General features: G+C 59.6%; 1 protein-coding gene across 3 annotated transcripts in view; it reads right to left on the reverse strand.

Annotated features, from left to right (window-relative positions):
* PCSK7 (proprotein convertase subtilisin/kexin type 7) overlaps positions 1–14,730 on the reverse strand; it is a 20,726-nt gene continuing 5,996 nt past the window's right edge. For 2 of the 3 annotated variants that reach the window (XM_054222941.1, XM_054222940.1), the window contains exons 7-16: positions 12,890–13,028; positions 12,196–12,296; positions 7,158–7,325; positions 5,964–6,137; positions 4,886–4,988; positions 2,521–2,677; positions 2,270–2,364; positions 2,004–2,097; positions 1,548–1,665; positions 1–1,362 (exon numbers count right to left, since the gene is read on the reverse strand). In XM_054222941.1, the coding sequence (XP_054078916.1) occupies positions 952–1,362; positions 1,548–1,665; positions 2,004–2,097; positions 2,270–2,364; positions 2,521–2,677; positions 4,886–4,988; positions 5,964–6,137; positions 7,158–7,325; positions 12,196–12,296; positions 12,890–13,028 (1,560 nt within the window). In that variant the 3' untranslated portion in view covers positions 1–951. The remainder of the gene's footprint in view (positions 1,363–1,547; positions 1,666–2,003; positions 2,098–2,269; positions 2,365–2,520; positions 2,678–4,885; positions 4,989–5,963; positions 6,138–7,157; positions 7,326–12,195; positions 12,297–12,889; positions 13,029–14,730) is intronic. The other variant, XM_054222942.1, reaches the window with a different exon arrangement.

Here is a 14,730-nt window from a genome sequence, read left to right on the forward strand (position 1 = left end):
GATGGGGGAGAGAAGGGTTTTTAAGACTTTATTTGGAAAGCTACACAAAAGGGCTTTGCTGATTAAAAAACAAACCCCAGCTTTAAAAAAATAAACCAAGGAACCCAAAGACACAGCAACAAGCCAACCCCGCGCGCAGACGAGCCACTGCCAGAGCAACTCAGCCTCCCCTTCCCGGCCCAAAGCGGGCATCGCCCACGGCCTCGTCCCTCCCGGGCACCGGGCACAAACCGAGGCCCCAGCGAGCAAGGGGGAGGCAACTGGGGGAAGCGGCCGCAGCGAGCTCGCGCTGCCACGATACCTGCTGCTTCTGTGCCCGCCGCAGCAGGGCCAGCCCCGTCCTGCCCCCCAGCCCTGCTGCCTCCCCAGCCGCAGGGCTGGGCACCTGCCCGCGGGAGACGAGGCGGCGGCGGCGGGGTCAGAGCACTGGGGACAGGGAGCAAGCGCTGGTTGGAGCCGGGTGAAAGGACTCCCTGCTTCTAAGGTGGGCGTAACTGGTGGGTACTGGCCAGCTGCTGGCCCAGCGGGGCAGGCAAATGACAGTGCTATGAGGTCCCTGCCTGCGCAGGCCTCTGCCACACTTTCCAGGCTCACTCTGCAGAAATTAGGGAAAAAGCGACCCTTCTTCCCAGTGCTGCAAGGCCACGGGGGCCACGGCGGAGCAGGGGGCAGCACCCTGGGACCTTGCTCCATGCACAAAGGGAAGCCCTGAGCGCCACTGCAGGGCAGGCTCCATTAGGAATGGGTTTAAGGCTTGCTTTGTTTTCCAGAGCGAGGGAAAGGGAAGCTCCCCTTCCGCTGCCAGCACTCTTTCTCCTTGTTTCCGAGCCACTTCCAACACCACCTTCCGCAGGACCCAACGGCGTCCCTGGTAGCTCAGAAGTCTCTGCTGCCCGTGCTCGGGAAGGACGTACCGAGAGGGAGGGACGCAGCCCCAGCCCGCAGCCCCAGCTAGCACGCCTGGTGCTCCCTGTCCTCCGAGAGCAGCTCGGCCGTCGCCTCCCGGCCCAGGTACCCTGCTCCGGCGGGGGCTGCCTCGTGGAAGCTCGCGGCTCTGCCGCTGCTGGGAAGTTTGGGGTGGGTGGGGGTCCAGGACCCCTCCTCCCCCTCGTCCTCCTGGCCAGGCTCCGGGTGCTCACACTCCATCTCGACGTCGTCAACGTCCTTCTCCCGATAGAGCGGCACAGACTCCATCTCCAGGCCGCTCTCCAGGGCTCTGTGCTTCCCTCCCTGCTGGTACCATTTGCAGGCGGTGGAGCCGTTGCAGGGCAGGTCGAGCCCCACGTTGTTCCTGGTCAGGCAAACCTCCAGCATGTAGTAGAAAGTCCAGAACACGGCAAAACACCCCAACAGCAGGAGGGTCTGTGGAGGAGGAAACCCCTTAAGAAACAAAGCCCTTAACCACCCCGGAGCCCTGCTGTCACCCAGCGGAGAGGGCACAGGGCCAGGAGGAGCAGCGAGGCAGGGTCCCGCTCCTCCGGACCCTCCTGCAGAGGACGGGGTCTCCCCGCTCGGCGCCCGCCTCCCCAGCCCGCAGGCAGGCTCACCTTGAGGGTGTTGGCTGTGATGGTGTAGCGCTGCTCCTCGGGGATCTCCAGCCCCGGAGGGCAGGGCAGGGAGAAGTTGCTGCTCAGGTACTGCCCGCTCATGGCTTCCTCCAGCAGCCTGGGGGACAGAGGCACCCCGTGAGGGTCCCGCAGGCAGGGCTGCTCCAGGGAGGGTCCCAAATGCCCACAAAGGGTCCGGAGTGAGCCTCTTCCGCACGGAGGGTTGCCCTCCTGGGTCCGGCCCAGCCAACAGAGCCATTTTCTTCACCCCCCCAGTGCAGTGTATCGAGGGCAGCCCCAGGGCCCCACGCTGCGGCGCTGGCGGCTGGGCTGCAGCCTCACCCTGCCACGCACCTGGCAGCAACTCCGCTCCAGCATCTGCTCAGAGACTTCTGATAATGTCCCTCAGCCCTCCACCTCCTGTCTGCCCACCAAGGCGGGGATGTGGTGTCCTACCTCTGCCGTTCCTTCATCTCTGCTGGGGACCAGGAGGAGCCGTACAGGGTCAGCTGCCACCACTTCAAGGTCCCAGGCCTCAGGCTGTCATCTCCTGGGAAAGAAACAGGTTGGACCAGTGGGGAACTCTCCCACCTGGCTGGGTGGCACCATCTGGAGCTAACCCGTCGCCACCCAGGTGCTCAGCTGGCAGCTCCCCAGAACATGGCATGGAGCTGCATGCCGGCTGCCTGCCGGAGCACGCGCCTCCGGCAGGCAGGACTCACCGATGTCCCTGACGACCAGTCTGTATGTGCCCTGAGCTTCCTCGCCCCAGCACCGGACCGTGGAGAAGGTCCAGTCAGCAAAGCCGTTGGGGTCCCTGACAAAGGGTGAGGAGAAACAAGCCATGAGAGGGTAACGGAGCCTGAGCGGCAAGGCTGGACACGTGCCCTGGCTCTCCTGCTTGGGGCCAGCTGGGCTGGGTGTCCTGCCCTGCAGCGCGAGCCTCCGCACCCCCGTCCCCCTCGGTGCTTACGAGTCCATGCTCCTGGCGGTCCCTATCAGGGACATCATGCCGCTGGGGCAGAAGAGCCTGATCTCCAGGTTGCCACGGCGGGGATGGGTGATGGTGACGGTGACTGCCACGTGCTCCAGGGTTCTCATGCCGGAGAGCTCCAGGTCGGCGGTGGTGACTGGGAAAGGGAAGGCAGGGTTTGCCAAGGCTGGTGGCCGGGACGGAGTCCCCACTTCCAGCCGGCCCTAAGGGACTGCTGTGCCACTCAACAGGACACATGCGCTGGTCTCTGCCTCCTCCCGGCTGCCCCCGCGCATCTGTGTCCCTGGAGCAAGAGGCAGGGGCCAGGGCAGCCATACCCATGCCAGGGGGCTCTGCCAAGTGCCTGGCAGCAAAGCCATGCTGCGCTTGGTGGCCCGGCCCTGGTCCACGCTCTGCGAGGAGCCTCCTTGCCTGTCCAAGCCGAGCCACCCACGCACCTCCCTGGCTAGCACCGGGAGAGGCGTCCTGACAAACTCCCTCCCGGGCACCCCATGTTGCGCTCAGGCTGCTTGACTTAGGCCAGAAGTCAGGTCCTCCCAAACCAGAGGTGAAGAAGGCACCCGGTACTGGCTGTCCTCTGCCCGCAGCTGTGCCCTTTGTCCCCTCCCTGCGTCCAGCCAGGACCAGGCAGGATGGGAAGGGTGGTGAGAAAGGGGTGAGGAGGCGGTGGTGAGGAAGGAGGGGTGAAAGGCAACAGCACCATTAGAAGTGGGAAAGCCGACTCCCGGGATCTCCAGCACGTCCCAGAGCAGGAAGACAATACAAACCCACGCTTTCCTCTGCACGCATCCCTTCCCTCTCATTTACAGCAGCCTCTCGCCTGCAGCCGAATCCTCATTTCACCAGTGGGGCTTAACTGCTGCCCACACAACTCGTGCCACTGCCCCACGGGCTCCACGACATCCAGCTCTGCCCTGGTCCTGGTTCAGGCCTTGTGGGTTCAGGAGCCCCCCCCAGAGCGCTTTGGCCACTGCAATGAAATAATATCTCATCCTCCATCAAACCCTTCCTGCTCTGGATCCGTGCCAGCTTTTGGCAGCCCCAGAGGCTGCCCTGAACCCACGGTTACACAGGAGCCCGGTTTGGAAGGACTGGGATGAGAAGCCTGGTATTCATCTCAAACCATTCGCAGCTCCACAGACGCTCACAGGCCCGGGGCTGCTAATTATAGCAGAGGAAACCCTGGCACGCTTCGGAGCGGATTTCAGCCCGTGGCTCGGCCTCCTCCCGGCAGCCCCGGCCGAGCGGCAGGTGAGTCCCTCCCAGCCTCTTCCAAGAGGGGAGGCAGGCGCACCCCGGGACCAGGCAGCCTGGCCGCATCCATTCACCGGGGCCACGTGGGGAAAGCATTAACTCTGAGGCAGCCTGTGGTACCTGGGGGACAGTAGTGCCCCCGGCCACACACTCCTCTGCGCGTACTTCTCCAAAGTGCCTCTTCTCTGCCTCTTCCAAACTGCTTGCTGCCCAGCTTTCAGCTCACAACTCCTTTTAGGGCAGAAGGAGATGCTTGACCACTAACCCTCGCCCTGGAGGGAACGCGGGGCTAACCCCGCTGCCAGCCCAAGCAGCAGGGTGTCACCCCTCTGTCCCCCATGGGCTCCGCGGTGCTGGTACCTGCAAGGGAGCCGCGCGCTGCAGAGCCAGACCAGCCCCGTTGGACAGGAATACCTGCGAGGCGGGTGCTGGCCTGCCGAGCTCCAAACTCTTTCCAGGGAGACCTCTATCCTGGGCCACAGCCCCCGGGCGCTGCCAACCCCCAGCACCCCTGCCAGGAGCTGCAGCTGGGGCAGCCAGGGGGGCAGGGCCAGGCCCCTGGGACAGCATCTCCACCGGGACAGGGAGGGGGCCGGTGGTCCAGCCTCGGTGCAAGAAGCCGGAGAGCCGGGCCCTGCTGGGGGGCCGGGAAGGGCTTGGGGCCGAGCTCTCCTTCCCACTGGTAGCAGCCAGAGCAGCGCCTTGTTTATGTGGACAGAGGCTGGCCAAGTCGGGAGCTGGAGCATTACCTAAAATGGTCAAAGCCAGAGGAGCAGGTCTGGCTGCTGCCCAGCCTGGCCGAGCTCGCTAATGCCTGTCTGGCTCCTCCAAGACATCAATCTATGGAATAGAGTTATCGGGGAAGGGACCACATCAACAGACACAGATCCCCTGGGGAAGAGCAGTGGAAAGGGAGAGGAAAAAGCCTAGGCAGCCGAACACTTAACCCCTTTGTGGCCTCACGCAGACCAGGGCTCGCTCTTCCAGGCTGTCAGCGTGCCCAACTGCACCCCATGCCAGCGGAAACGGGCTGGATCCCTGGACTCGGTGTGTACGAGCATGTGCTCTCATGTGGCACACCTGCTCTTACCGTTCCAGGTGACCTCCAGCTCCTGCGGGAGTAACGGGATGCTCCTGCCCTCCTTCAGCGCAGGGCTCACGTAGGAGGCGAGGTATGGGACGGACTCCCAGATCTGTTGTGGGAAAGGTTAAAGGATTCAGCATGAGGTTGCGCCCTCCCTGCACGTCCACCTCTCAATCTCCCACCATTCTGGCAAGATGCTCCTGCCTGTAGCACACCTAATGCGTGTGGACGTGGTCTCAGCTTGGGACCAGGCCGCGGGACTCTCCTGACGCTGATCTAGAGCACGTGGACCCAGGCAGCACGCACGGGCTACAGCGAGTGCCGCAGGGCTGGTGAGGAGTGCCCGCACGCCCAGGAGTGGAAGGAAAGCAGCTGCCTGGGGGTTAGAGGGGCTGATGGAGACTCAGGACTCCCCAGCTCTTGGTTTGTCCCCAGCTCTGCGTTTGTCTCTGCCACCACCTGAGCAGCTTTGAGCAGTTACTTGAAGCCATTACGTTTCAACCCCAGGGGCAGTGAGGCAGGAAACATAGCAGAACCCAAAGCCCTACAGGAAGAGAGCAGTCTGAAAACCCCTGTGAGAGAGGGGGCATTGCTGGCAACCGGCAGTGACCCGGCACAGCTCCGTGGCGCTCTATGCACGAGTGAGGACCAAGTGCCAAAGGGATGTGCCCTGGTCTCCATGCAACCGGAGGCACAGGGAGGAAGAGATGGGGATGCCCCTGCCTGCTCTGACCACACCACTCCCTCCGCAGCCCCGGGGATGCGGAGCCCAGAGCTGCCAGCTGAGAACGCCCCGTTTCCTCGGGGCATGACGCCCTCCCTGGAGCCCACTGCGTAGGGAGGAAGGTGCTGGGGCTGCTGACAAAACTCCCCAAGCCATGAATCAGAGCTGTCGTCTGCCACCAGCGAAGGCTCTCGCCCATGGCTATATATAGTGCTGAGAGAGCGGCAGCTCGGGGGCAGGTCTCAGGCATTGCCGAAAGCCTCATTACTTCATACCAAAAGCAGCCTTATAGCGAGGGCCGGCCAAAGCGCTGGCCCTGAACGGCAACAGCGTCACACCACAGCATTGCCAGTACAGGACCTGCTGCCACCACTGGGCTGGGTCTGCTCTTCGTGCCTCCGGGTCACGTCCTGGGAGGGGAATTACCTTGGCAGCGTTGACCAGCCTCCAGGCATTCAGCAAGCCGAAGCCGTGCTGGTGGCTGTGGCTGAAGCCGGCCTGGTTGATGTCCCACTTCGCGTGACGATCCTCGTACTGGAAAGAAATGCAGGACACACTTGTTACCTTGGGGGACACCGGCAGCCCTGCAAACCGGAGCAAAGAGAACTGGGCCTGACAGGAGGGAGGCGCAGAAATACCCCGCAGCAGTGGAGAAGCAAACCCTCACGGCCTTATTAGAAAGAAACAGTTTGACCTTTGTTTGAAACAAGTCCCAGGACAAACAGGCTTCCCAGCTCCTCAGAAAGGAAATCAAGCAGCACGAAAGGGCACAAATGCCTCTGCTCTGAAACATCCCAGCTACTCCCTGCTGCCCGAGCCACGGCCTGCGGGATGGCAGAAGCCTTGGGGAGAAGGAACCAAGTCCTTTAAATCAACAAGAGCTGGGCCAGGACAGATCTGGGTCCCATCACTTATCGGGTTGTAGTACTCTAGCAATGCTGGCTTGCAGTTGTGGAAAACACTGCCCTGTGCCAAAGCGAGTACAGCATGAGCTGGACACGGATTCCTGCTCCCCAGAGGGGTGCGGAAGAAGCCATGTCCCCAAGCTGAATTGGGCAGCCACACTCAGTTCCCACTCCTGCTTTCTGCAGTGAAGCTGTGCTGGAGTCGAAGCTGAGCAAAAGGAAGGGCTGTGTTTGCCGCGCACTCCCTGTTATGTCTGTTTCCAAGAGCCCGACTCTCTGGAGGGTCCGAGAAAAGGCCAGAGGCAGAGCTCCTCGCTTGCCCACTGCTCAGGCTGCAGGGGGACGCTGCAGAGATGGGTGCTGGCCCTTCGCCGGGGGCACGGTGAGCCCCTGGAAGACCTGTACGACTGGCAGATGCAGGCGTGCCTGGAGCAAACACCCCATTTGTTATCATGACAGAGGAACATGCCTCAGCCACATTCCTGGGAGGAACAAGGGGCGAGGGGAAAACGCAATCCCTTTGCTGGGAGCCAGACAACCGAGAGATTTATAGAGGGGCAGGCAGACATAAACAAGGACGTGCACAGCAGGACCTCGGCCATCCTGCAGCATCCCTGAAGGGCAGCAGGAGGGAGGCAGGGCCACTCACCTTGGTGGCAGTGAAGACAATGATGTGCTGGACGTCTCGCCAGGTGAGACACGGTCGCACCTGCAGCATCAGCGCGATCATCCCGGCTGCAAGGGGAGCGGCAGCTGATGTCCCTGTGTGGCCCTCCGTGCAGCCCGTGCCCTTCTGCAAATCCCAGTCTGTTGTCACCTTCCGAGAAAGAGGAGAGATGCCTCCTGTCAGGCCACTGTTTGCCATGCTGGGGCGGCTGGGACAGCCACCGAGCATGCGGTCCCAGCCCCAAGCCGTGCCCTCACCACACCAGCTCCACCGGCAGCCCACGTTCAGCCTGTGACAAAACTGCTGGCAAAAGCCCCAGGGACACGGGATAGCATGGCCCCCACACTATGCGAAGGGCACGAGAGATGGGGGCTCCCCACCGCCATCCTGGGCACAGCTAAGAAACGAGCAACACCCAAGCACACAACAGGCAGCCGCAGGGCCAGCAGCTGCGCTCCGGGCAGAGAGCACGGCGGATAGCAGAGAGCTCGCGAGCGAGGGCAGCCCGGGCACCCCGCTTGGAGGCCGGGGTCCTCGTTTACTGCATGGGCACCCCAGCAGCGTGCAGGGTGGTGCACAAGCTGGTGGGTTTTCTCGAGAGCCCCGTAGCACGGATCTGCTGTCAGCAATGCTCATGTAATTGTTACTGCTTTCCCACAAGCCTGGTAAGAAGGAAAAGATCCCCCACGGGCTGGCTGAACACGCGAAGGGGAGGCTTGGAAAACTGGGAGTGAGAGGGGAGAAGAGATGGAGTCAGCAGTTCTCCTCCCCAGCAGCCTGGGTGTCCCCCGCCGGCCAGCCCTCTCCTCCAGCACCCTGATTTGCCTGGTTATTATTTTCTGTGGACAGTGAAAACCTTCTCCACTGCAGGATGCCTTTGGCCAGGCTGAGCTGACTGTCCTGGGGGAGAGAGGAGCTAACCCGGCACCCGCTGTGCTGCTGCTATGGCAATTACAAGGCTGCTTTGTGCAGCCAGCAGTGCCTTTCCCGCTCTGCCAGGCAGCCAGCCCAGCCAGGCATGTCTGGCTCAACGCGGTCTGCCCCAGGTGAACAGATGGCAAAGCCTTTGAGCAGGGAGAAGGGTGCGAGGTTTGGCGCAGAGCAGGAATCAGAGCGTGACAGCACGGGCAGGGGAGAGCATCGCTGCATGCACTGCTGGGCCGAAAAGCTGAGCTTCTCTGCACTGTATAGGGCACGTAGCAGCCTTTAAAGAGGACCACAGACAGTCACACAGCACCTTTACACGCCTTCGCTATGCCAGAAGGAAAAGGAGGGACTGCAGCTGAGCGCCCATGGCCCCTCGCTCAGGGACACCTCCCGCTTCTCTGCCACCACGGGGAACACGGGCAGGGAAAGGTGAGCTGGGGCAGCGGGGCAGCACCCGGTCCGGGAAAGGTGAGCTGAGGCAGCACCCAGTCCAAATACAGCACACCAAGGCCAGCATCCAGAGCCTGAACCCCCCCCCCAGCCCCGTACAAGGCTTTCAGACAAAATGAAAAAGGTCTCTGGCTGCCCAAGGAGTCCCCCTCCAGAGCAAAGACACGGGGAGGTGGTCCTGAACACCCTGCCTGTATGAACCACATCTTAATCTGTCCGTCTCTTAATCTGCCTGTCTCCCAGCCGTCTCTTCCGCACGGGCAGCTTCCCTCCAGAGTGAAGTGAGGAATTTGCAGCGCGTGAGCTTTCTTTCTGTGGTTGCTGAGATCAGGCTGGGAGACGGGAGGGGCAGCCAGAGATCCCGTCATCCTCCCTCAGCCAAGAGCAGAACAACAAGAGCAGGGCAGCAGCAGGGGGAGAGGGTCAGGGATTAGCTGCTTAAAAAACTGCAAATATTTCCCAGACAGATCCTGGCCAGGACACGGGTACCCGGCAAAAACCAGTACAAGGTGGGAAGGACAACACCACAACTCTCCAGATGAGAGGTTGGCCCCGTGCTGGGAGCTGGGACGCAAAACAGTCCGGTGTGGGGCTGAGCAGAGCGGCTCAGGCAGCTTCTCTCAGGGCAAGGGCAGGAAAGCACCTTTGCTGTCCTTGTTTGTACAGAGTTTAGCTGAGGATAAGGAACAGCAGCTTTTCACTGCCCTGGACCACGGATGGTTGCTCTGGCCTGTGGGAGCAACAGCCACAGCCCAGCAGGGCCCCACGCAGGCACTCTCCCCTTGCCCCTGCTCGCAGCCAGCGTGGCTACCGAGGCTGGACTGGGTCTTGCAAAAAGCTTCCGATTTCAGCCGACATCCCTGGGGCCTTTGGAGGTGACACCTCTTAGCGCTGCTGCCTGCACACGAAAACCAGCACCAGTTCAGGGAGAGGGACACACACCCCAAACTCAAACAGGGCACATGTTCTCCAGGGTACTCTGGGCACAGGCACAGAGCCTTGCTGCCTTAGGACCAACACGCCAATTCAAACGAGCTGCCGCTGCTTAAGAGCCGCTACTCATAGGGACCTCAAGCTCACCGTAGAGTCCTGGGACACCCTCGCTTCAGGGACAACCCATCCCAGTTGAGAAGCGACGAATGCAAATCGTCTCCTTTGGAGAGAGACAGGAACTGGGCCTGAGCCAAGCAAGTTCAGGGAAGACTCAAGGCAATTACGGTTTGGGACCTTCCTCATCTTCATTGCTGACCACAGCGCCACTCCAGCACAACAGGGCCTCTGCAGAGGGACCATAGGGGACTTCGCAGAGCCCGCAGAGCCTCAAGAGAGGCATTGGGAGGTTCCGCAATTATGCCACCTCACTGCAAACTGAATGTGTCCGTCTCCCTGTGCTCCCCACGGGGAGACAGCCTGCACTGCCAAAAGCTGTAGGTTTTGCTGCCTTCTTTGCTTGACTCCATAACGTTCTGCCAGCTGTTAACAACTTCAGCTTGTGCTTGGACGCTGCACACCCTACAAAGAACACCCTGAGCAGCATAAACTTTCAGTAGGAAATGCAGCTAGTGCCAGAAGCCGTATTAAATTCTTCCCATTAAGGAAACCACACAAAGTTTATAGTCTGGTAAAAGAAAAGAGCCCAGCAGATGGCTGCTGAGAAGTTAACTCTGACATCACTGAAGCAGGGTTAAAGGGCGTGTAGAAGACGACTATCCTCCAGAAAAAGGAGGGTGAAAGTTTTAACATGGCATGGACACACTAAAGGAGTGACCGCGGCATGGCAAAGAAACAGGACAGCTTTCTGGCACGTGCCGTGCCTAGGCTATGCGTGGCATCTCGTCCTGGATCTCAAATGGAATACCAGCTCCTGCGTTTGCATCCCATAAAGCCAGTATTCAAAATAAAGGGGCGTTTGAGACCTTCAAAGTGCTCTCACCAGCAGCAGGCTTGGGGGAAGCTGGACGTAAACCCAAAGCTCTGTAACTCCTGACAAAAGTGCAGCAGAACCCTTGTTTGGCTGCCGTTTCCTTTTTTCCTAACATCAGTAGTTTCCAAACCGGCTTGGGATAATTGAAGTTATTTCTGAAAGGAAAAATTAGCTCCGTTCTGGTTTTACTTTCCCTGCCACACGAGCCCAGCCGCTGCTCCAGGCAGATTGCGCCGTGCTGTAGTTGGGCACGGATTCCTGTCCTGGCTCTGGACGGCAGGAGGAGCTTGCTGAGTCCCAACCAGGTGGCTGAGGATCCCAGGCTCTTCCTGTTCTCCAGGTTTACCCAGCACGTGGGGAAGCCTGTTTGACAAGCCTGCATTCAGCTCCTCTCCGGCAGGCACAGAGCCATAGCCACACGTCCCTGCTCGCAGGAGCACCCTAGGCACCGTCCCTCGTCCGTCAGGCCCCCCGAGACCCCCAAGCACACACTGCTGGTGCCGATCTCCCACTGGGACTTTGCTGCCTCATCGGCTTTGCCTGGAAAGTGCCTTTGGGAACTGCCCGTCCTGACAGGAGATCTTCCTGGTGCCTGCCCAACCTGAAACAGTCAGGCCTGGGAGCCCATGACGTTTACCCCAAGCTGTCCCAGGGTGGCTTGGGCTCTGCAGTCCCCGCCGGCAGCGCAGGACAGGAACAGGTCACAGCCATACAGGCTGGTTAGCCTGAGAGCTCCCCGAGTGCACTAGCGCCAAGGGAGGAACACGCTGGGTCAGGCCTGGGGCTGGTGAAAACAGGCTCGGCTGCTTGGCTCGGGCAAAAAGGACATTTTGTTGACAAGAAGTCATTTTTTGGCAAAAAAAAAAGAAAAGCTGATAAAAATATTCTGAAAAATTCAGCTGGGAGAGGCACACGTGCCAGAACAGAGAAGGAGCTGGGGCCAAGCCCTTTAAAGAGCCCAATGCTGCTCCCAGCTCTCCGTGCTCATGCGTGCTCCCGCATCCCTTCGGAGCGGAAGCGAGGGGGGCTGGCAGGGCACCGCGGAGCTGAGCCACAGCCGCCCCTGCCCCTTTCTCTTCAGGAACACCCACAGTGGTGTGGGAGTCCTGCCGCAGGCTTCCTCCTCGCTGAGCAAAGGGGGTACACCAACAGCTGGGCTACAGCTTGTCTTCTGCCGGCTGAGCCAGGGGAGCTCCCCGGATGGCATTCCCAGGGAAACGCATGCTGCAGAGGAATTTCTTAGGGGTCACCCAAGCGGCCCCCATCCCAGACGATGTCTGCCTGCAGTTCCCAGCAGTGCAGAGCAGGGAGATAAGGGAGCACAGCCCCTGTCCCTTTCTGTCCGACATCTGCCTGCGCTGAAGGTGACAAACATGACACACACAGGATCTGCAGTTGGGGACAGGAACTCGGTGTGCCCGCGAACACCCTTGCAGAAAGAGGGTCACTGCACTGCGAGCTACAGGCTGACAGACAGTGACGACACAGGGAAAACTAGAAATAGGAACCTCCCTCTCAGAGCGCTATTTATGTAGGACCTAGAAAAAAGCATGTTCATTCCCTGCCTCAAAAAGGAACCCAACTACCAGCCTAAGGCAGACACGTGGCACTCAGAAGGGACAGAGCGTCGTCCCTTGTGTGCACTGGGCTGTTCCAGCCCTGCGGCCAGGTGTGGCCAGCAGAGCCCAGGGGAAGACACGTGTCTTGCGTGGTACTCACAATGCTCCTCATCATCTTGTCCCCGCCGCTGAAGGTCACTGCCAACATGGAGGCACATTCCTCGGCATAGAACGGCATGGAGCCCGTCTCGTCCACCGCGCCTGGGAAAAAGTGAAAGGCATCGACCGTGAGAAGCCTGTTTTGTTTTAGCTGCTGAAATCGCAAGGTGATGAGCCCCTGAGGGCCTGTCCTGCTAGCTGTGCTTTTTCACAGGCTGGGAGCCGGGCAGGGAAACTGACCCAAGCCTGTATTTTTCAGGATTTTTCAGATCTCCAGGAAAGGCAGCCATAATAAATAACCTTTCACTGTGCTTAACATCACACAGATCTCCTACCCTTCATGTAGCTTCTCCCCTCGAGAAAATGGACTAGATGCTGCTTTTCTAACACACGTGATGGGAATGCTGCATTTCAGGTCACTCCCTCAACATGGCAGCGTGCCTGTCACAGCCCCAGCGATGGAGGCCTGAACGCTGGCAGGAATTTCTTTAGCCTCCTGTTGCTCTGTAAGTCAAAAGAAAACTAGACTTGAGGACTAAAGCCCAGCATCTCTAGACACTGCCATGTTCATTCCCAGAGGACAGACACAGATTCCCACTATCGAGCCAGCTTCCAGCTGGGCAGGATTTGCGCTTTTGGGATGATCTCCTTTTTCCACACTGGGAACGAATAAGACAGAAGACGCAGGCACTCACCTATTGTGACAGTGTAGATGGAGTTGGCATAACCATCGTAGTTGCAGTTGTCATTGTGTTGCCCACCGTTGCCACTGGCCACGACGAAAATGCTCCCAAAGCCCCTGCGACCCGCTATCACGCCGTGCTGCAGGGCAGCCTGCGGAGGAGGAACGGTCGCTGGTCAGGGCACGTAGGCAGGTGGACCCTTCCCGTGCCCGTCCCCGCTCACCCAGAGGGTTGCTGCCAGCTGCCATGGGGGCACAGGGCTCTCCCAGACCTCACAGCACACCTCGCTGCTAACCCAGGCACAGACGGACACGTGCGCCTCTCCCGAGCTGCGGAAGCGTTCGCCCTGTGGACTGCTCGCAAGCAGGATGTGCTGGAAAGCTGTGTCCTGGTATCCCCATCCAGCAACCAAAGTCCGTGCTCTGAGATCTCAATAACCAGCCCTGCCAAGTACTCGGGGTGATAGCAGGGCCAGCCACAACCCCTCTGGACCGTATTTCACCCAGCTAGCAGAGTCAGGGACTTGTGTCTGTTACAGCCCTGACCAGACACTGGAATTCCAGAGCGAGTGTGTTACAAAGGCAGCGACACAGCCAATGTCTGGGCTGGGGAACAGCCGTTCCATAGCTCGCTATGATTGTAAGTGGATTCTGTGTTAAAAATAAAAAGAGAAAAAGGAAAAGCAACCTTCCAGGCAATCACAGCACAAGGACTGACCAGCATTTGTACTTCAGAAGGAACACAGAAGCCTCCTGACTTCAGCAGGGCTCACTTTGGAGTTGCCTTTTCTGCAGCACCAAGGCTTTCCTGCCGACAGAGACTATCCACACGTGGCCGCTGCCCTTCTGCAAGGCCCCTGCCCCCACATACACTGGGCTTTGCCTTCGCTGAGAAACACAACCACACCAGTCCCACTTGGGAAGCACATCTTCAGGCCGACGCCTTGCACAGAAGTCATTCCCGCCTAGATAACGGGTATCTGGCTGATGGACAAGCACAAAAACAATCCTGCTGGAAACCAACCCTCCTCCTCTGCCCTCCCTTCAGCAGGCGAAGACCCACGCTGCATTGGCCAGAAAGCCCTCCGGACACTCTGTTGTGCTAAAGCAAGCTTTGCTTGTGCTCTGTGTCCCCGAGCTTGTTACAGCTGTCTCTGCATGCAGGAAGAGAATAAATTAACTTGCAGAACTGCAAACCATTTGTCATCGTGAACTGATAGCTCAGCTGTCAGCGTTGCTCCGAACAGCACAGTAACTGCTATCCTGTGGTTAAAAAGGTACAGCAAAAGGCTGCCAAGCAAAAGAGAAACTAAGCAGAACCACATCCCACAAGCAACGCAGTGCCAGTTTCGGGGTCCCCTCAGCGACCCCTCGCTGCGGTGCCTGGGCAGCCAGAGCCAGGCGCAGGCAGAGGGATGCGTTTTGCAGAGGTTCTGCAGCACGGCTGCTGTGAGAACACCTTAACGGCCCAGGAAGGAGCTTCAGCTCTGACTCTTCCCCCACCGCGGTCCCACTGAGAGCGAATGCAGCCATCGCCCCAGCCCCTTATTTACTCCTAGCATTTGCAGGCACACTCCCTGCCTTGAGAACCACCCTTAGCATTAGGAATGCTCAGTGTCCTGAGCAGAAAGCGTCCCTTGGGTTGTAAAAGTTGTCAGAATAATCCCACAGATTGCGAAAGAGCATTTTCCTGCTGGAACCAGCCTCTCCTTGGAAAGCTCATCTAATACTGCCTGAATGCTGCCCTCTCGCAGCAACGTCACCTCTCCCCACCACATAGTAACATGCAACACCTCCGCTGGCAGCAACGGAAGCAAACAAACGTGCGCTGCACCACAGCAATGTCCCTCCTCG

Source organism: Rissa tridactyla, chromosome 17 (genome assembly GCF_028500815.1).
Source record: "Rissa tridactyla isolate bRisTri1 chromosome 17, bRisTri1.patW.cur.20221130, whole genome shotgun sequence".
In the NCBI taxonomy this organism is placed as follows: domain Eukaryota; kingdom Metazoa; phylum Chordata; class Aves; order Charadriiformes; family Laridae; genus Rissa; species Rissa tridactyla.